Source organism: Miscanthus floridulus, chromosome 1, assembly GCF_019320115.1.
Source record: "Miscanthus floridulus cultivar M001 chromosome 1, ASM1932011v1, whole genome shotgun sequence".
In the NCBI taxonomy this organism is placed as follows: domain Eukaryota; kingdom Viridiplantae; phylum Streptophyta; class Magnoliopsida; order Poales; family Poaceae; genus Miscanthus; species Miscanthus floridulus.
This window is the reverse complement of record NC_089580.1, coordinates 190,808,993-190,830,147: the sequence shown is the minus strand read 5'-3', so window position 1 is coordinate 190,830,147 and position 21,155 is coordinate 190,808,993. Positions and strand designations below refer to the sequence as shown.

Below are 21,155 nucleotides of genomic sequence, written 5' to 3'. Positions count from 1 at the left end.
GCACACTAACATAGAGTAGCATCATAGCTATTGTGTGAATAGATACTATCTAAACTAGAATTGTGGTAGGTGGCTTGCTTTTTGAGTAGGCTAGCGCAACACTTGCTTCGCCTCATAATTGTCTAACTACTTTGTTAAGTGTTGTTGTAGAAATTTTATTAGGCTATTCACCCACCTCTAGCCATTAGGACCTTTCACCTGGTTGGAGAGATACAAGCTTCCAAAATGGGGTGGCGCGGCATCATGCCACGTCAGCACGAGAAGCCAACGAGGAGAGGTATGGACCTAGGTGATACGGCGTACAAAGTTTATGGACCCAAAAAGCCACTTTGAAAGTTGATGGACCTAACCAAAACTTCCTCATAAGTTAATGGACCTCCGGTGCATTTAACTCTTGTTATATTGTATTGACACCATTGTCTTTGAATGGGGACAAGGATTGGATCAGGGATAAAAAAATATTGTATCCTAGCTATACCTTATTTAATTCTAGCAATTCATTTATTTTTCTTTTCCTGTCGTCCCACCGTTTATATCATAATATCCAAACGACACCTAATGCAACGTGAACCCTATGCTTCGGTCATTTGCTTAAAAATGCTAGTACTTTCGAGCCTAGCTTTGTTACCATTCGCTGAGTGTGGTCAATGGCACGCATGTCACATACTCGCGCTTAAGGCTGCCTCCAATAGATGTTCTATAAGAGCACCTAAACTCAAAATAGATCTTCGATAGTACTATATCAGTCTCCAACAGAGTAGCTATATAAGAGACACATTTTAGGTGATAGGAGCGGCATAACCTAAATTTGAGTATCCTCTCTCCTGAAGACACATTTGCAGAAAAAGTTCTCTTTTAGGTAGTATTGTTGGAGAAGATTAGAATTGGGTATTGAACCATTTGTCTGTAGCGCTACCCAAACATGAAATGCGTATTGTATTTGGGGTGCCATTGTTGGAGATAGCCTAACTGGCCGCGTTGTATTGAGTAGAAAAATACCAACTTAAGTCTTCATAGCTAAATATAGGTGTCCAAGCAAAAAAAATACAGCTTCAGTAGAGCCTCTACTAGAGACCCCAATTTAGGATGGCACTTAAATCCATCCTCCAGACCCATTCCTGTGGGAGACTTGGGGCTCACCCCTTGGCCTCCATCCTGTTTTTGCGGCAGTTTTCCTCCCTACGCCCTCCCTCCAACGCACGGCCTCCTCCTAACGGCCTCCTCCTTCCACCCGCGTGGCTCCCTCTCTCTCTTCCCCTGTGCAGCAGCGAGCTCCGACAGTGCCCTCCCCTCCGACCGCGGCAGCGAGATCCGACGACGTGCTACTCCGACGTGCGACCCGCTCCTCGCCGCGTAGACCTGCCCTGTAGCGAGGGCCTGCTCTGCCGCGCTGGCCACCGACGCGCCACTCTACCGTGCTGGCCGATGCCCCGCTTCTCCGTCGCGCGCTGCAGAGAACTTCGACCAGCTCATCTCCCTTGTGTCCTGGGCTCCTCGCCGCTCATCTCCCGTGTGGGGAGATTTAACTTTTTACCATTATAACAATCGGCACCTCCTGAGATCTCACTTTAACGGCTGGCAATACGAATTTGACACGCAATGAAGGGAAGAGATACAGAATTGCCACTTTTGCACTCGTGGCACGCCAGCGCGTCAGTCCAGATGGGATCCAAGGCAGCATGGGGTGGCAAATGACCACAGCTGCCCCTGCCCTCTGCTCCGTCTTCTTCCTTAAAAAACCCTGCATTCTAAAAAAACGATGATGGACATAGTGGCCGCTCAGGACCCGGACGAGAGCTTGCCGGCGCGGGCGTGCTCGGCACCGACGGCGACGGTGAGCTCTACTTGCGCTGTACGCACACGCAAGGCCTTGGCAGAGGCGAGCACGACCTCTACTCGAGCTCCAGCCATGGGGGAGGGGCGAGCTTGGACCTAGCGGCCATGGCGAGCGCAGCACGACCGCGGGCGAGCTCGGCCCCGGCGACCATGGCGAGCGCAGCACGGTCGCGGGCGAGCTCAGCGCCGACACAGACGGCCCCAGCGAGTTCGGCCCCGGCGCCCATGGCGAGCTCGACGCCGGTGGCCATGGGGAGCTCGGCCCCGGTCATGGAGAGCTCGTCCCCCGACGCAGGCTGCCCCGATGAGCTCGTCCGCGGCACAGACTGCCCCAGCGAGGTCAGCCCCAGTGTCCAAGGCGCGGGCGAGCTCGGTCCTGGCGGCCATGACGAGAGTAGCACGGCCGCGGGCGAGCTCGGCCCCGGCTGCCCCGACGAGCTCGTCCCCGGCACAGACTGCCCCAGCAAGGTCAGCCCCAGTGTCCAAGGCGCGGGCGAGCTCGGTCCTGGCGGCCATGGCGAGAGTAGCACGGCCACGGGCGAGCTCGCCCCCGGCGGCCATGGCGAGCTCAGTGCCGACGCAGACGGCCCCAGCGAGTTCGGCCCCGACGGCCATGGCGAGCTCGACGCCGGTGGCCATGGGGAGCTCGGCCCCCGTCATGGCGAGCTCGTCCCCGGCACTGTCGCGGGCGAGCTCGGTCCTGGTGGCCATGGCGAGCGCAGCACTGTCGCGGGCGACCTCGCCCCTGGCGGCCATGGGCAACGACGCAGACTGCCCCGGTGAGCTCGGCCCCAGCTGCCATGGCGAGCTCGGCGTCGGTGGCCATGGGGAGCTCGCCCCGGCCATGACGCAGCAGAGGGCAGGGGCAACCGCGGTTATTTGCCACCCCATGCTGCCTCGGATCCCACCTGGACTGACACGCTGACGTGCCACGAGTGCAAAAGTGACAATTATGTATCTCTTCTCTTCGTTGCGTGCTAAATTCATATTGCCAGCCGTTAAAGTGAGATCTCGGGAGGTGCCGATTGTTATAATGGTAAAAAGTTAAATCTCCCTCCCGTGTGTGTGTGGTGGTCTGGTGGATGAGGGGAAACAGATTTGAGCCAGCGACGAGTGGGTTCCTATGTCATTCCCTACCGATTTAGATTTGAGGGCCTTCGTTTAGGTGGTGCCGTTAGAGTGAAGTAAAATTCTAGGCTCCCAAAAGCATAAGAGAGCATCTAAATAAAAAGTAGGGGCTCAGGTTTGGGTGCCGGAGTTGCTTAGAATTCTCATCTCAGTAAAGAATGGAAAAACAAAAAGGTTTTGGAAAAAGAGAAAATTGGAAGGAAAAAGAAGTTTTGAGTTCCTAATAAGTTGCATTGGGTGGGTACTTCTGCCCTTTGTCACGCACAATTGCACAAACAACGCCCTGCATCACCCAACTCTTCTCACTTCTTCTCCACCGAGCTGAGTATCGCGGGACGGCTTGGTTCAGGTTCACCGCCTCTCCCCCCCAAATGATGCTCCTTTTTATTTGCATTTCTATGTCCAATCCATGTGTTTTTGTGCAAAGCGCAATCCGTGGTTTTGGGTTGTTCTGATCGATGTGGCTGGTTAAACCCCATGGACCTTGTGTGCCACACTGCCACTGCAGGGAGTTTTGTCTGTTTCAGCCTTTCAGGGATCAAATTATATACTCATCTGTTTAGGTTGACGCTGAGGAAATCCACTATCAAGGGCGGTCGATAGTTCCCCGTACACGAATTGATCGCTCGCCGCTTCTGCTTGGGTATCTTCTACCTTGGGGATTGCAGTAGAACTAGACCTTCGCTGCAGCGAAGACGAAGCCACGGCACCCTCTCTCCGTGGCTTCCGGGCGTCCGAGATTACGTGCGGGGGAGGCTGCCGAGTGCCAGCGAAGGTCGGGACTCGGAGCAGCCGGCTGCGGGCCCGACGGGTCGCTCGCCGTCGTCTTCCCTGGCGCTATGGCATGCTATTCCCGGCGCATCCAGGCGAGGAGCCAGCGGCTAGCGGCACCCTGTTGCAAGGATGCGATCAAAATGGTTGGGATCGGTTACATTTTCTAACCAAACAAAGATATCTACCACTCATCCCACTTTCTGATACCAGTGCGATTGATTTACATCTGCATTTACTTGGTCCTTTCCATTTCCTATTTGGTTCCTGGGGTTCAGGTGCTGATCTAATAACTTCAGTCTGCTAGCCAGTGCGTAAATCCACCCTTCCATGACTCAAGCTTCCTTCGTAAATTAGAATAGCCGTGTGGGAACTGAAATGCATAAATCATTGGTCCCTAATGATTTTTTTACCTGTTTCATGAATCGTCGGTCGCATAAATGTTTGTTTTCCTTGATTTTTTTTTGATGTCATGTTTTCCTTGATATTGTTAACAATTATCACATCATTGATGATAGCATATTCCTGATTTGTAATTTCCCTTTCACCATGAATTTAAGAGGTGATTATTTGTGTCCGACAAATATACAAGGTGGTTGGCTGCCACAAGTAGGAGTAATGCAAAAGGCATTTTCTGTTTAATAGTAAACATACTTGCAGTATGTGCCTCTTATAAAGAATTTACTGTTTATTTTCTTGAAGGATGGGAAGGATGGGTTCTGCTGGCCAGAAAAGGCACACTAGCTCACCAGGGATCCAGTCCCAGTCAAACATCTTCCTTAATAATAAACGTCTTCGTCTTCAGTTTCTTCAGCAAGTCAATGAGTTGAAGGCTGGGAGTGTCACCAAAGATCTCAAGGCAATCACTGCCAAACGGCGTGAACTTTTTGGCATCATAGAAAGGCTACGACAAGTACCTATCGAACAGCTTTATTCCAGCCCACTGCCGAAAGCATCAGATTCAAGACTAGATAACTTTGGAAAAATTGGGAGCAGTTATAGTCCAGATAATGTTATTGACTTGGATGCAGACGAAGACAATGTTGAATATCACACCCAAGTTAATGCAGGCAACACTGAGGCTGGTTCAACAGCAGCAGTTGATTCAGTCGACAAGGACAGGGTTAAATCCTTTGGTGATGAGAATTCATCTTCTAATCAAAATGGTAATTACATCCAACAGAACCCGCTGCTTGAGCACCCTGTCGGACATCAGGAAATCATCAGGCCGGACAATTGCAATAGCAGTACTGAACCACAGGCTTTAGTTAAGCAAGTGAACGACGGCATGGACAATGACGATGTTTCTGCTGAGGTGCGTTCAGCTTGCTGTGAATACACATATTGTTTTTACAGGAAAATTGAAGTTGTAGATAATTTGTAGTAGATGAGGATACTGAGGATTCATGGTTTCCTTGATCAGCCAAACAGATTTACATGTTCTAGTATTTAGTAAATTAAATTGTGTTGAATGCGTCCATTGCTAACTTGTTGCCATTCTGTTTTAAGGCCAAAAAGATTGTTCTATTTGACAGCCACAGTACTTCTGAGCAGCAGCCATTGATGAAGCGAGCACGTGGAAACATAAACACTAATACTGAGGTGTGCTTTTTCTTCATATAAATATGAGGGTTTTTTTCTCGGGAAAAAAGAAAAGAGGTTTACTCGGCTTCTAGCAATGATATGTTAATCACTATGGTTTATAATAAATTAGAGAACTACAACTCATTTTGTGCCTAAAACCTGGATCATTATCATTCCTAAGTAGCGTAACAACTACAAGTCGCTACTCATTGACCAAGTAATGCATGTATTGGTAAGCCTATGGTGTGTTTCTTAAAGCAACTGAATGTTGCCTCTTCTATAAAGTTGTTATATTCTTTATCCGATAGATCTATATAAAATATATTCCTGATTTTGCTATATGGGGACACAAAATTCGTGTGTACTTTCTGCATCTTCTTCTTCATATAATATATGACTAATCAAGCTAAAAAATCATGATCTGCATGATATAGTATTGATTCTTTATAAACTGAAGTTTAAAGGGTGATAAATGCAGCCATTTCCACCCAATAATGTTCACCCTTTTCATTTGAACAGAATGGTCTTAAAGAGAAAGGAAAGATTGGAAGAACCATAGCGAAACATGTTGGTTCTTACGAAGTATCTTGTGAAATTCTACAAAATGAACCACAGAGCAACGAGGGTAATCACCATGATAATGGTAGCCCGGTTGATGAGCTGGATGATCTGTGGATGGGCATGTCAGTTGCACTTGCATGTTCAGAGGTACTCAAATCTAAAATCACTCTATTTTTTTTAACTATATCAAGTTAGGCCGTTCAAAAAAAAAGAAAAAAAGTTAGGACTCTAGGTTTATGATAGGCAACCTCAGTACATAGCTCTCAGTTTTCTTTGTGAATTATTTAGTTGCAATTTCATATCCACTTGTTGGTTCCCATGTCCACAATGAGGAATTTGTTTTCACTAGATGAGTCACTTTAGTCCAATCTTACTTAGCACCTCAATGATCTGATTAGTTGTATTGCAAATTTTGTGGTTATCACCCTTTTTTATCCTTTGACTCTCTTTTTGTACTGGATTATTTTTATCAGTACCTTTACATTTTGCTTACTTTGTGATTTGCTATTAATTGTTTTTTTCTGTGACTTGAGTCTTAACTCCATTTATTTCAGCAGACCAATCAAGTTAATCTGAGTATAGTTCCATTTGAGAGTAACTCTGAGGAAACAGAGGATGCATGTAACCATGACTTCCTGTTGAAAGATGATTTGGGCATGGTGTGCCGTATTTGTGGTCTGATCCAGCAGCGCATCGATAAAATTTTTGAGCATTCATGGAAAAAGGTATATAATTTCTGGTCCAAAATAGTTTAATCAATTCCCTCTTTGTCAGAATGCTTCAATTACTGAGTCTCAAGATCATTTTCTTATACTATTTCAGTCTTGGCTTCCTGCCAATCGCATCATTACCGATTGATATTTAATACAATGATTAGGGATTTTGTTTAGCGTTTATCTTGTTAATTGCCTATTTCATAAAGCATCATTTTTTCTCTGTTTCTTAAGTCATTTGAAATTTTATGGAGAAATTGATCTGTACATGATTACATACACTAAAATGATGTCATGACATCACATAGAAAAAACGGAGCTAGTTTTATTTCTAATGAACAATTCCATCCAACAGTTTCTCAAAATATGGTTCATGAAAATTATATGTCCTTTCATCTACTCTACCAGTTACTACATACCAATTACTGTGCAGTTTTGCCAGTATTTGTTCATATGTTTGACAACTTGGCATAACTTGGAAGTTGTCTTATTGATCAAACACGCATTTTCATGCTGTTCCAAAAACTCTGTTATAATGTGTTTCTGAATGAAAGCAAAACATAGACAGAACTTAAAAAGTCCGTTTTCCGACATCAAGTCCTATTCTATTTCTCATTTGCAAAACTTTTTTCAAGTTTTACGTTGAATGCTGTTATTTCTGTTTCTTGAATCCCTAATTTTCCACGCTCTTTTTTGTGAGTTAGCACATCCCATTTCTCATCTTTTTTTTTTCTTGCATGCACCAGCGCAATCAAGCGTACAGAACGTACCCAATAAAACAAAGAAACTCTAGTGATCCAGATGCAACTATGAATGCTCTAGGAACTATTTTAAGTGTTGCCCCTGATACTCTGTCAATGCACCCTCAACATTCAGAACAGATGAAACCTCACCAAGTGGAGGGTTTCAATTTCTTGATTAAGAATCTGGCAGATGAGGACAACCCAGGAGGGTGTATTCTAGCACATGCGCCTGGTTCTGGAAAGACATTTCTGCTGATTAGTTTTGTCCACAGCTTTCTGGCCAGGTACCCTGCTGGGAGACCATTGATTATGCTTCCAAAGGGTATACTGGGAACATGGAAAAGTGAATTTCTCCGTTGGCAAGTTGAGAACATTCCTTTGTATGATTTTTACTCCTCCAAAGCTAGTAGCCGACCTGAGCAGCTGAAAGTTTTGAAATTGTGGGAAGAAAGCAAAAGCATATTGCTGCTTGGCTATCAACAATTTGCACATATAATTTCTGACAACTCTTCTGATAGAGAAACCATAATGTGCAAAGAGAAGCTGCTGAGAGTCCCAAGCCTTGTAATTCTAGATGAAGGCCACACCTCGAGAAACGACCAAACAGACCTGCTCAATGCACTTGAAACTATTCGAACTCCTCGAAAAGTGGTGCTCTCAGGGACCCTGTTTCAGAACCACGTAGGTGAGGTTTTCAATATTTTGAATCTTGTGCGACCCAGATTCTTGAAGATGCAGAGATCACGTGCAATCATGAAGAGTATACTGACTAAGGTGGACATGTCAGGGATGGCTATGCGATCGAAAACCATATCAGAAAAGGTTTTCTATGAATTGATTGAGGAGAATCTTCAGAAGGATTCCAAAACTATGATGGTGATGATTATCCAGAATCTACGCAAGCTAACTGAAAATATTCTCCACTACTACCAAGGTGAGATCTTGAAGGAGCTACCTGGACTTGTGGATTTCACAGTTTTGCTAAATATGAGTAGCAAACAGGAAGATATCATCAAGGGTTTGGCAGGACTGAAAAGATTTGAAGCACATGCAAAATGCAATGCTGTTTCACTTCATCCATGCTTAAAGGATGTCAAGATTGTTGACAAGAAAAATAGAAACATCAGCAAAAGGATGATGGATTCAATTGTATGTGGAATTGATATCAGTGATGGGGTGAAGGCAAAGTTCATACACAATCTGTTGTCACTTTCAGAAGCTGCAGGAGAGAAGGTACTTGTGTTCAGCCAGTATGTTCGCTCTCTTCATTTCTTGGAAACGTTGTTCATCAAAATGAAAGGATGGAAGCCAGGAGTTAACACTTTCCTGATGGATGGCAGTTCAACTCAAGAGCAGCGAGAGCAAGCAATTGGGAGGTTTAACAACTCACCTGAAGCTAAAGTCTTCTTTGGTTCCATCAAGGCTTGCGGGGAGGGGATCTCCCTCGTTGGTGCATCCCGCATTGTTATTTTGGATGTTCATGAGAATCCTGCTGTGATGCGCCAGGCAATCGGACGGGTATTCAGACCGGGGCAGTCCAGAGTTGTGTACTGTTACCGCCTCGTTGCTTCTGGCTCATCAGAGGAGGAGGATCACCACACCGCCTTCAAGAAAGAGCGAGTGTCAAAGCTGTGGTTCGAGTGGGATGAGCTCAGCAGCAACGAGGATTTTGAGCTGGCCAAGGTTGATGTTTCAGACTGCAAGGACATGTTTCTTGAAAGCCCTGCACTACAAGAAGACATCAAATCCCTATTTAAGAGGTACGTCTTGATAATTAATATGGATCTAATTTGACCTTGTGCTATCTGCTAGTAGAAGGTTGGACGTAGTAATGAACACACCATCTTTCACGTTGTTATGCAGGTGAATGGGCACTGAATGCTGACAAAGTGACAAGTGACTTTACAGTACAGTTGATTAGTCTAAATGCTGGACAGCAGTACTCAGTGGACAAGTTAGGAAAGTAAAGTGAAGCATTACAGCAGTGTGTTTTTGTATAAAGCTATACAAATATATTGTAGTACAGGCATTAACACTTGGGAATGTAAGAAGTAACTGCTATTGGGACATCTTGTGTTTGTGAATAAATTTATCAGACATACTGGTTCTATTGTATCTGTATGACAAATGTTTGGATACATGAGATAAGCAGATTTATATTTCCGTGCTGCCAGTTTGTGGTGAGTTGGTGACTGAACCAACATTCAGGTAGCCATGGAAAATTTATGACGTGTCAGTCTTTTTCTCTTCTGATGATAAATTCATATATATCTGCTCTATCAATTCACCTGGGAAGAAATTGTGCTCTGTCCAGTACTTTGAGAGACCTCTGCGCATGCAATTTTTACATGCCTGAATCAGATGAATTTCATACTTCTTCATAAAATCCAGATGCAGCGTCAGTCCGGTTGCTGCTATACACGCGCCACCGCCGCCCATCGATCCGGGCGTAGGCCGAGGCGGACCCTGAAGGTGGGCGGAGCAGGCAAGCAGGACTACAGGAGGGACCAGCTGCCCATTCATGGGCTTATCGTGGACAATATGGTCACGGTCGACGGCCGGCCCAGGGATGTTTCGCCTTATACTCTCTCCAGTCTCCTGGGCTTATTCGTGGACCTTCTGGTCACGATCGGTGACACAGGCTGACGCGGAGATCGACTCGCCGCCGCCGCCGCCACCATTCTACCTGGGAAGTCGGAACCTTGCCCGCACCTTTCGCCAAGCTTTGCCGCCACAGCTCCATCACAAAAGAGCCCTACCTCCCGCAGCAGCAGCAAGGTGACTCTTTTATTAGTATCTTATATCGATTGATCTTTTTTCAGACGTTGTGTTTGTGTACCAATTCAATGCTATATATGGCTGTATATGTCAGCCTCAGCAATCTATTTCCAACTGAAAAGATGAATCGCCGGTTCCTGAATCTGATATCGGTGTGCAGTGCAGCGATGGCCTGTACTCAGTTAATCCCTCCTGGATACCTCACAGCTGTTTTACAAATCAGCTGCAGCAAGGAATGCCAATAAACGAATAAGCAGCGAGCAACTTGCGGAAGTTGGGCGGCTGCCTAAATGAAACTATGAAAGGATATAAAGTTGCACAATTCTGAACGTTTGCGTACATGCAAGATGCAAGTATGCAATGCAACGTCATTTATGATTTACAAATTTTGCTGGCCTGCCACAAATCAGATGTCACAAGAGATTCAAATCATGAGCTTATATATAGAGTAGGAGTATGTTTCTGCATTGTTGTTAGAGCTGAACTGAACAACTGGTACAATACAAAACATGAAACATTTGTGTCTCCAATCTCCAAAGGGAGCCATGGACTCACTTGATCAGGTCCAATTGGACCAACAAGCAACAACAACACATCATATCTGGACTTGAATCATCAGTAGACGAATCTTCAAGCTACCAAAAATAGTACCAATAGTCTAACAGTCTTTACAGCAATAACCTACACTTTATACCACACCTCATATCATATACAGTTTTTGTATACACTCCTTAATTCCCCACTACTTACCACACCAGTATATATGTATGTATGCTTGAACTTACTCGTTAATTTGAAAGTGAAACCATGTACCACGATGAAGTGTGGCCACCGTGTACCCGCGGTGGCGCCGGCCGGCCATCCCAGGCTTCTGACGCCGTCCGCGTTATTCACCACTCGCCGGCGCACCCCGGTTGTCCAGCCGCCTCACGCGACAAAATCGTGCAGCAGCTGCGACGAGCCGAAGCGCTGCCTGTCCTCGGCGGAGCCGTTGATGAACTCGAAGTCGCCGGCGTTGCCGTACAGGAGGCCCTGCTGCTCGGCGGGCACTGCGCCGGCGTCGTTGAAGTGCTGCAGGCCCAGCGTCAGCGACACGCTGCCGCCGTCGTAGCCGCCGAGGCCGGCCATGTCGCCGTACGCCTGCACGAACCTCGCGTCGCCGCTGCCGTGGTGGTGCGCGAAGGCCTCCTGCAGGCCGCCGCTGCCGTTGCCGACAGCGCCGAGGTTGAGGCTGGTAGCGTACGAGCCGATGGCGCCGTCGAGGCTGGATAGGCCGACGCCGGCAGCGTCCATGCCACCGATCGCCTCCGACTTGAACGCGCTGAGGTGGTGGCCTGCTGCGGCGCCGTGCTTTGGGTTTGCGGCGCTCGACGGGCTCTGGAACTCCTCGTGGTCCTCCGAGGATATCGCCTCGTCCGCCTTGCCCTTGTTGCCCGCCGCGTTCTCCGACGACGAGTGCGAGTCCATCTCCTCCCCTAATTCCTCCTTGTACATCTCTTCGATCATCGGCTTCCACAGACGAACGCGCGCGTTGATGAACCAGTTGGACACCTACATCACATACGTAAAGCCACGCAGCATCTCGTATTATTAAGGACCAAGGACGACACTGTAGGATGAGATAAATGAGCGAGATCGAGCTCGTGTCTCTCTAGCTCACCTGACCCCTAGACAAGCCTGTCTGCCTAGCGAGCATCAGCTTCTCGGAATCTTTCGGGTACCTGTGTGTGTCATCGATCGATTCGATCATGGAGCATTCGGTGAGCATTCGAGTACGTGATATGGATACACGATCGATGTAGAAGAAGGTTTAGGTTGTTACGGCCTTACGGGTGGAGGAAATGCTCGAAGAGCCAGGCGCGGAGCACGGAGACGGCGGACTCCGGGAGGCCGCGCTGCGGGCGCCAGGCGTGCTGCGGCTGCTGCATCATGCCGAACTGCTGCATGGCGCGCTGCTGCCGCAGCTGCTGGTCGATGTAGCGCAGCCGGGACAGCCCGCCGCCCTGCGCCGAGGTGTCTTTCTCGCCCAGGCTCCGCCGCAGCGACTGCACCTGCGCGCCGACGGCGTCACGCAGCGACCGGAAGTGCCGGGAGATGGTCTGCAGCGCCAGCGCCGTGTACGGCCTCGCCGCGCCGGCGCCGGCCACCGCGTCGAAGGACGACATCACGATCTGCATCTGGTGGTGGTAGTGCCTGTACTTGCGGTCCACCTGTCATTCATGGCCACCCAATGCAAATTACCCTCCGTTTACGTCAAGTTCTCCTAACGAACAAACTACGAACTCACTTGCAGTCGCAGCAAAACAACAACAGCATGCACTGCACCACGTAACCATGACAGAAAAAAAAAAACCTGATCCAGCAGCGCCATCAGTGCCGACACTTTGTTCTGGAGGTCTTGCCTCTCCGACGGCGTCAGCTCCGCCGCGGAGGAGTTCCCCTCGTGCTCGTCGGCCTTGTCGTCGCTCGTCTCGGCGTCCTTGCCCTCGCCGCCGGAATCCTTGCCATGCTGGTTCTTGTCCCCCTTCCGCTTGATCGCGTCCCGGACATTGACCACCTCGTCCAGCAGCTCCCTCGCGGCCTTGAGGTACCTGGAGTTCTGGATGTAGATACTCTGCGCGTTCCTGCTCGCCGTCGTCGACGCCTGGTTCGGGCTCAGCAAGGAGGCGGCGGCGGCCATGCCTGCCTGCGCCTGCCGGTACTGGTAAAGAGACACCGGGACTCCCTGCGTGCCAAGACTAAGCGACAGCCCCTGGTGCTGCACCGCCGACGAAGCGTTCGCCATGAGCAGCTGCGTCTGCAGGCCCATCTCGGCGCCGCTCGTCGGCCCGTCCCTCGCGTTCACGTTCACGAACGCGGCCGGCTCGTCCCTGCCGTCGTCACCGCCATGGCCATGCGCAACGTGGCCTTCCGACACGATGGTGGCGGGGAAAGGCATGAGGCCGCCGGCTGGTGAATCCGAGTACGTGTAGTGGTGGAACGACATGTCGCCGCCGCCTCCGGCGAGGTCCCTCTGATTCGTGGAAGTGGAGAAGAATGTGGCCATCGTCTTCAGAAGCACGAGATGAAGCCAGCTGACAGATGGTTACAAGGATGACGGGAGATAGTGACTGTTTTTGTCATCAGAATCAGATTGGTGTTATCATAGCTTCAAAGATAACTGTATGCGGCTCCAAGATAACAGCTGGCTGCAAAAGAAAAAAATTGCAGATTCCAAACTATTAGAAATTCGGCTTCGCTGCATGTAATTGGAGACAAAAGAAAAAGAAAGGGATAGTTTCTTTAAACATTCGTGATTGAATCAGAAGCAAAACATCTCATGCATCAGCATACCGAATTCGTCAGAAAACATAGTAAGTCAAATACTAGTAGGCAATAATAACAGCAAATTCAGACAAGAGACTGAAAAAGAACTGAAGAATATGTCTTCTACTCTTCTATTGGGCGAGCCAGCCAGCAAAGCCTGAAGAAAATCAGCACAAAGAAATAAAAGAGTGGATCCAACAAAAAATTATCTACCTGGGATGATAAACTTCAGATGACTGCACTTCCTTGAAGACGGTCACCAAAGCTTTTAAGATATACCTGGGACATAGAAAGCAATCGAAGCCTTTAAGTTGTTATGGTGAAGGCATCACCTAATTAGAGTAAAACCAGCAGTCCAAATCAGTGGGCTATGAAAGGAAAGGAATCCTAAAATTCAGCACACAGCCAGAAATTTCAGTCAAGAAGAACTAACTCCAGAGAAAAATTCAGTCCGATTTCAAAGAACCTTGACTAGTGCTTCAGAGACCAAGCCAAACAAGAGCCAACCTATTCAGCTGGTGCACCCACCACCAAACACATGGAGCTAACTAGAAACTGAAAGCTCAACAAGCAGGAAGTAGAAACCAAGAATTCATCTATGATGTATGTTGTTCAGATTAAGACGCAAAGGATAATCTAAGCTTCACAAAGATAAGGCTATACCTCTGCAAGAAACTGAAGTTGAGACTTAGAAAGAGGAAGAGTTCTTGGCTATAACAGAAACCACCTAACAAGGGGACAGACAGAGCTGATCCCAAGGATTCTAAGAATGAATCAGCAAGACGAGAGAAGATTGGAATAAGAAGAACAGAGCTGTGTCTATTCTTTTTGTTATTTTTCCCTTTTGGTTCCCTCTCTAGACTTGAGTTGTTCTAACCCCTGACTTCTCCTACCTTGAGCAATAATATACTCCTGCCACCAATAAGGGCTGCCTAACGCTATCTTCCTATAAATCTTAAAGAAACCCCACCACCATTTTTGTTTGTTTCCTCTCACGTATTCCTCTCTATCTCTTTTCTCTATCATTTTCTCCCATAGGTTTTCACTGACTGCTGCACGCCCCGGTAATAGGAAATTGGACGGCTGAGATTCTTTCACTTGGATGATGCTCAATCTCAGCCCTCAATTTTGAGACTGTTCGCATGCCTAAAGATTCTACCGTCCATAGTTCGCGTCCTTGGATCAGCTCGGATGCTTATCTCCTTCTTGGATTACTGTCGGAGCTTCTGACAAATTTGTTGTCAATATACATATAAAAAAGAACAATGTCGCAAGGAATTTTAATATCATGTAAATGTTTTTGTTTTGCTCTCTTGATGAGCAATCAGATAGCGTTAAGTTGATCAGCTTAGTTTTCTAAGAACGGAAGCAATTTTAGTATTCACTCCGTGCCAAAAAGGATGCAATTCTACCATAGTACTATTGAATTTGACTAAATTTATCAAGAAAAATGACAATATTTATGATACCAAAACAGTATCATCAGATTTATCATGGAATATATTTTCATAGTGTATTTATTTGTTGTCTAAATACTGATACTCTTTTCTACAAATTTAATCAACTTTGAGATAGTTTGATTAACTATAGAACTACGATTGTATCATTTTTTGAAAACAGAGGTAGTATTATGCAAAAAAAAAACCTTTTTGTCATAGACGAATCCATGTCCAAAGCTTATTCTTCGATACAACTCAAACCGAAAAAAAAAATCAGTAGTACCATATACGTGTTTTTTGTTTTGTTGTTTTCGTGAGCGATCAGATAGCCATCGGCAGATCAGAGCTTTGTTTTCTCCACTATAAGCACACAAGGAAAGCAGAAGCCCTTAAAATTTCTTAGTTTTTACGCTTCTTGCAAACGTTGATGTCATTTCACTTTCAGTAGTGCTCTTTCAGCAGAAGAACCCAGCTAGTTGCCTGCCTAGTTCACTTGCCGGACAGAAAGTTAGCTCCTCGCTTGCCTTTGCCTGGTGTATTTTTACCTGAAAAGGTCCCCCAAGTTGCCCATTTCAGGTGATTCATTCACTCACTCCCTGCAGGGTCTTGATTGATCGCTAGAGTAGGTGATGGGGGTATCTGTTAAGCTGTATTAGTCTTGTAACCACCAGTTGGTGGACCTAAACCCTCTTTGCCTTGTGAACCTCCCAATCCCGGCCACAACTGATCTGATCATCATCAGATGCTCGACCGGCTCCTGATGAGAGACGACGCTGACGTCTCACAGGACCAAGTGCATCAGCAACAGAAATGTACCCCCAGATGTCTGCATATATACATGCTGCATCCTTTTTCGTTTCGTTTCATTTCTGGTTAAAAGTGCAGAGGAGGGTGCCGCCCCCTAACACCACTTAACTAATGCCACCTTTATCTCAGTTTGGTGGCAGCACTTGCTTTTGGTATTGGCCATGTGGTAGTGATGTGCAAGGACGAGTGTCTCATTGGTCCCCTCCCCCCCCCCCTCCAATAATGAATTTGACCCTCCAACACCTTCCATTGATCTGTTCTTGCTAGAGCCACTGACATCAAGGCCCAGTCTCCAGGATATGGGATTCGGTGAATTGGTACTAGTAGAGTGAACTGGTAGGAATGCATAATTGGGTATGTATAGTTGTAGATCATCCATATATCTTTGTTGCTCAGACCAAAAGCTAAAAGATATATAGTAGTGTGTTCCTCAAGATTGTGACTGTTCATAGTTTTTAGCAAATGTGACTCACCCATGCTTGGGAAAATTCCGAAATTTTTCTTTTTAGTAATATCAGTTGCTTCGCACGTTCTCGAAAAAAGTTGCTTCGTGTGATTATGGCAAGCTATATGTTATATAAGAAAAAAACTATGTGGGTGTCGTCGTCAGGCCTTAGCTGTCAAGAAGCATAGGTCACGTCAGATTTATTTATTCATTAATCATTGTTATGGCACTCTGATTGCATTTTCTAGAACTCTAGTTACTGCAGACCGGAGATTAAAGCGACCTCAGTCACTCAGAAGTTTATTCAGGATGACAGCGATCCTCATTGGTTTAGATGAACAATTTTCGGTGATTCCAAATTTTCAAGAACGTTTCGAGAAGAGACGAAAGGAAAGACATTTTGGTACATACTGATCAAGTCTTGTTGAAATCACCAGTAAGATACTGCTTGTAATGTAGTGCAACTGAAGACAAGTTAGAAATGTGAAGTTCATTATATATATATATGAAAAAGTTCAGGCCACAAATAATACAAACACACTCAAAGTTTAAATACTTACATCAGTTCGATGTTTATTATTGTAAATTGAAAATACAAGGCCATCCATTGAACGTAGAAAACTCCATGGCACAACAATACTCTAATATTTGACAGGCCTCGATCATTTGTGAGCTGCAATAGAACCACAACCGAACTGAATAGAAACTGCAAGCAAGGTGTTGGGTGCCATTTATATTAAATAATCTGAATAGAAATAAGGTTTTGGGGTGACATTTTTTAAACAAACATCTCACATCTAAATGTATAGAAATGTGAAGTTCACATCCCTTATCTCTGTAGAAACAAAACACAGGCCCTAGCAAAATTTAGTTATAGACATCCCATCAGACTGGATCACCTACAGGGACCAGAAATCGGTTCCTGAAACGGAGAAACTTGACCCGGTTGCGGCGCATCTCGTTCAGATGGATGGATGACCCTGTACCCTGTGCCCTGTGCCACCCAACGCCATTGTCGGATCATGACGTGTCTCCCCTCCGAAACCAAGAAACTACTAGTAGCCGAATTGTTTACAACACGTACACCACCCTAGCACAAGGCCTAGCCTAGCCTAGCCTTTTTGCCGATCGTTCGTCCCTGCTCGGTTCGTCCTCGCTGCTTTATCCTAACTGATCGAGGTGGCCTCACCATCACCTGTGTCAGGTCACCATTGGAGCCGGGGAGTCCCTGCCGTGTCGCCCCACCATTCGCCGGTGCCGGCGCCCCGCGACATAGAAGTTTCCGATGACCCGGTCTCCGGGGGAGGGATGGGAGAGACGCTGTTAGGTGTTAGGCAACAGGCGAGGAACTGCCCCGGCCGTGCTTTCAGTTCGGGCGCTGTGGAGGAGCAGTCCGCGGAAGGGGCGCTGTCTGGGATCGGGTCGTTGACAAGCCGTGGAAGGAAGCGTTGCATTGCATTCAGACGAAACAGCTTCACTCAACGCAACTCGGACGCCGAGCGGGACAAGGCTTCGTGTTTCGAGGGCGAGCCATGCCTGTCGTACGTGCAAGTGTGCGTCTGTTATTCAGCTCAGCTTCGCTTTAACACTTAACAGTGTCTGAATGAATCTGCCTGGAGGGATTAACAGCATCTGAACAATAACATCTACATACTTGAGCTCATATCTACTGACGAATCAATCGGAAGGCCGGCTTTGCAAAAGTGTTTCTTGCGGTGTTTAGTGGCGACCAGACCAGGTGAAAAGAAAAAGGAAATAAACTAGTTGGATTGCGTTCTGAAATGGTGTTCTACTAAACGAGGACAAAGAAGAATTTTCTTGTCAAGTCACGTGAAACGCGCAGGGGAAGGGATGATAATGCCATCGATCGGCTGATGTATGGGCAGGCCAATTGTCACCTAACCCCTCTGAACGGTCGTCACTCCTCCTTACCTTTTTATTTTCCATTCCAGAAGCAACATTTTTTTTTGTTAATAAAAAGATGAGGCGCGCGCGGTTTGCTGTTGGAAGATGCCATGAATCATCTAAGAGTATCGTTCATTCATCGGCTACCAAAATACCAATGATTGGTTTGGTTCCATCGATTGATTGGGTCAGCAGCATCCCTGACTGAACTGAAAGTCTGAAACCCCTATCTCCGCCTTCACCGCCTGAGGTGCGGTTCAGATAAACATTGACCCTAGCAACAGTCAGCCCGTGCCAAATACGCAGCCAATGATGCTGTGCACTGTGCAGTGCCGACTGCACCACATACTCTATAAGCAGCTGTTTGGATCCTTTCATTTTAGAGAAATTGAAATCTACTTAATGGATTAGGCTATTTGATTTCAAATTGGATATTTCATAACTTTCCTAAGCTCACGAATAAGCATATCTCAAATTCACAGGGTGTGAGATAGAAATGGATTGTATAGATCACTGTGCTATAATTTTACTCTTCAACTTATAGAACACTTTTCAACTCACTTCCTGTCGATGTTTCGAGTTACCACCGACGAGTAAATTTTTAGTATTACGCGTCTGGCTCTGATGGCGTGCTTAGAGGACACGAGGTTTATACTGGTTCGGGCAGAAAGTCCCTACGTCCAGTTCATCGCTGCTGCTCGTGTTACCAGCACTGAAAAGTTTGTAGTAGGGGTTACAAACGGACGAGAGATGGAAATGATCCCAAGTCTCTCGTGAAAAGAATGAATGTGTGCTGAGAGCTCAACTGTTGCTCAGCCGAGTGTTCGTGTAGTGCTCTTGTGTTGATTTGGATCAGATCTCGATGGGTCGATCCGTCCTGCCTCATGGGGCGCCCTGCTTTCTCTTTTATAGGCCAAGGGAAAGTGCGGGTTACAGCGGAGGGAAAAAAGAGAAGAACGAGAGAGAGAGAGAAAGGCTTCTAGGATCGCCGGATCCTTCTTCTCCTTCACGCGAGCCCCGCCGACCCTGTAGATGTCAACAGGGATGGCTCCACATCGCGGCCCTGTCCGTCACTAGCGCCATGCGCAGGCGTCATCTGCCGGTCATGGCGCTCCATTCCGTCCTAACGGACGTCGTGGTGAGCTGACGCGCCTGTCAGCGTTCGTACTAGGGTTAGGCAGAACTGTACCAGCACGTCCGACGCTGTTCTTGATGTGAATCCTCATGTATGGCTCGTCATGGCCACGGGTTACGTCGGGGCGTGCCGGTCTCTTCCTTGGTGTTAGAGTTTTGACCCAGGCCCATACGCCTGGACCTGAAGTGGTTGGCGGCGGTATGGGACCCCATCGGGTGAGGTGGACCGCAAACCCAATGGGCGGGTGAGGCAAAGCCCGTGGCCTTGGGGTCGGACGAGGCGGAGCCCGCACCCGAGGGGTCGGGTGAGGCGGAGCGTAAACCCAAGGGTCGGGTGAGACGAAACGCGAACCCAAGGGTTGGGCTAGGCGGAGCCTGCACCCGAGGGGTGGGGCGAGGCAGAGCGCAAACCCAAGGGTTGGGCGAGGCGGAGCCCGTGGCTTTGGAGTCAGGCAAGGCGGAGCCCATGGCCTCGAGGTCAGGCGAGGCGGAACGCAAACCCAAGGGTCGGGCGAGGCGGAGCCCGCGGCCTCGGGGTCGGGCGAGGTGGGGCCCGTGGCCTTGAGGTCGGGCAAGACGGAGCCCACGACCTTGGGGTCGGGCGAGACGGAGCCCGCGACTTTGGGGTCGGGTGAGGCGGAGCCCGTGGCCTTGAGGTCGGGCGAGACGGAGCCCACGAACTTGGAGTCGGGTGAGGCGGAGCCCGCGGCCTTGAGGTCAGGCGAGACAGAGCCCGCGACCTTGGGGTCGGGTGAGGCAGAGCCCACGAACTTGGGGTCGGGTGAGGCGGAGCCCGCGGCCTTGAGGTCAGGCGAGACGGAGCCCGTGACCTTGGGGTCGGGTGAGGCAGAGCCCACGCACCTGGGGGTCAGTTGGAGATGTAGTCGTGCTCTTGACTGCTCGGATGAATTAATATTGATGACCATTAGCTCCTCCTCTTCGCGTACCCTAGTATTGGCCCCCGACAGTAGCCCCTGAGCCTACGGAGGAGTAGAAAACTCCTTCGGATGCTTTTCCGAAGCGGGAGGACTCTGAGGGCCTTGGCCTTCCTTTGTCGCCCACGGCATGTCCTCGGGATGGTGATTCTCTTTTGTCATGATCGGACCCCTCGGGGGTATAGCCGTGAGATTTGATGGGTCAGAAACGGTCTTTCCTGATTCCGGCCCCTACGGAGGTCTGTCGTTCTATGACTGCACGTTCGGTCTCCTTGCGAGTCTAACTTTTCTCGAACCCCCACCCATAGCAGGGGTCCGGTCGAGGGCCGGCTCGTCTTTATGATTGTTTTTTCCCTCTAGCGACTTTTCCGATAAAAACGGAGGGGTTGTGCCGTGCCATGATTTTCCTCTATGGACGAATAATAGTGCTCGGTAAGCTGTTAACGGGCTAGTCCGAGTGGGGCCCATCATCCTATTCCCGGGTTCTAACTTGGGTCAGCTGGTGACCAACTCTAGATTCTCAGCGGTCAATCCATATAGTTCTTGAGTCCGTTCGACCAGTCCCAAGGGCTCTCTGTCTTTCTTCAAGAAAAAACCATGGATTGTATCCGGCTGAGACTCGAATGTGGGCCGGGATGCCCACGGCGCTCGTGCGCCCGGGTACAGGCCGCTAGCGGGCCCGGAGCGGTTGTTGAACCCGTCGGTGGCCTAACCTTCAAACTCCTAGGCCTAGATGGGTCGTAGGAGCATTTTCAGCTCCGTAACCCTCTTACCTGCGACGGTTCTCGGCTTATCGATTGGACGAATTGTTATCTAACGTGTCCTTTGAGGGCATGGCTAGAGATTGTGTGCGCATGATCTTCGAAGGGAGGTGTCATGTCGTGGTGCTGCAGGCACGTGAATCTAGGCAGATAGTTCTCCTTCTTGCCCCGCTCCGCCTTATAAATAGCGGCCTTCCCCTCGCTATCTCTGCACACCAAAACCGCAACCTTACCTTCTCTGTTTCTCCACTGCCACCATTTTAGATCTACCGTGCTTGCTAGTCCGCCGCCGGAACCCTAGATCCGTAG

The 21,155-nt window shown here is 48.1% G+C and overlaps 3 protein-coding genes across 5 annotated transcripts; 1 reads left to right on the top strand and 2 right to left on the bottom strand.

Moving 5' to 3' along the window:
* Positions 1-1,892: 1,892 nt before the first annotated feature.
* On the bottom strand, positions 1,893-2,592 carry LOC136468774 (uncharacterized). The gene is made up of 2 exons (XM_066467224.1): positions 2,227-2,592; positions 1,893-2,132 (listed from the first exon to the last, which is right to left on the bottom strand). The coding sequence occupies exons 1-2, from the start codon at positions 2,590-2,592 to the stop codon at positions 1,893-1,895; spliced, it is 606 nt and encodes a 201-aa protein (XP_066323321.1).
* A 651-nt stretch (positions 2,593-3,243) lies between these two features.
* Positions 3,244-9,661, top strand: LOC136506758 (protein CHROMATIN REMODELING 35-like). Of its 3 annotated transcripts, none has more exons than XM_066501661.1 (7): positions 3,244-3,313; positions 4,438-5,050; positions 5,245-5,337; positions 5,839-6,027; positions 6,435-6,605; positions 7,340-9,096; positions 9,200-9,661. In XM_066501661.1, exons 2-7 carry the CDS (start codon positions 4,439-4,441, stop codon positions 9,201-9,203), a joined length of 2,826 nt encoding a protein of 941 aa, XP_066357758.1. In that variant the 5' UTR covers positions 3,244-3,313; position 4,438; the 3' UTR covers positions 9,204-9,661. The 3 variants fall into 3 exon arrangements, with proteins under 3 accessions (XP_066357758.1, XP_066357745.1, XP_066357752.1); XM_066501648.1 differs by lacking the exon at positions 3,244-3,313 and adding an exon at positions 3,528-3,881 and having other exon boundaries at positions 9,200-9,660; XM_066501655.1 differs by lacking the exon at positions 3,244-3,313 and adding an exon at positions 3,528-3,881 and having other exon boundaries at positions 6,438-6,605; positions 9,200-9,659.
* An 874-nt stretch (positions 9,662-10,535) lies between these two features.
* On the bottom strand, positions 10,536-14,351 carry LOC136552064 (BEL1-like homeodomain protein 7). Its single transcript, XM_066543613.1, has 6 exons — positions 14,084-14,351; positions 13,634-13,699; positions 12,468-13,302; positions 11,945-12,324; positions 11,775-11,835; positions 10,536-11,665 (listed from the first exon to the last, which is right to left on the bottom strand). The coding sequence occupies exons 3-6, from the start codon at positions 13,158-13,160 to the stop codon at positions 11,042-11,044; spliced, it is 1,758 nt and encodes a 585-aa protein (XP_066399710.1). The 5' UTR covers positions 13,161-13,302; positions 13,634-13,699; positions 14,084-14,351; the 3' UTR covers positions 10,536-11,041.
* Between the last annotated feature and the right edge of the window lie 6,804 nt (positions 14,352-21,155).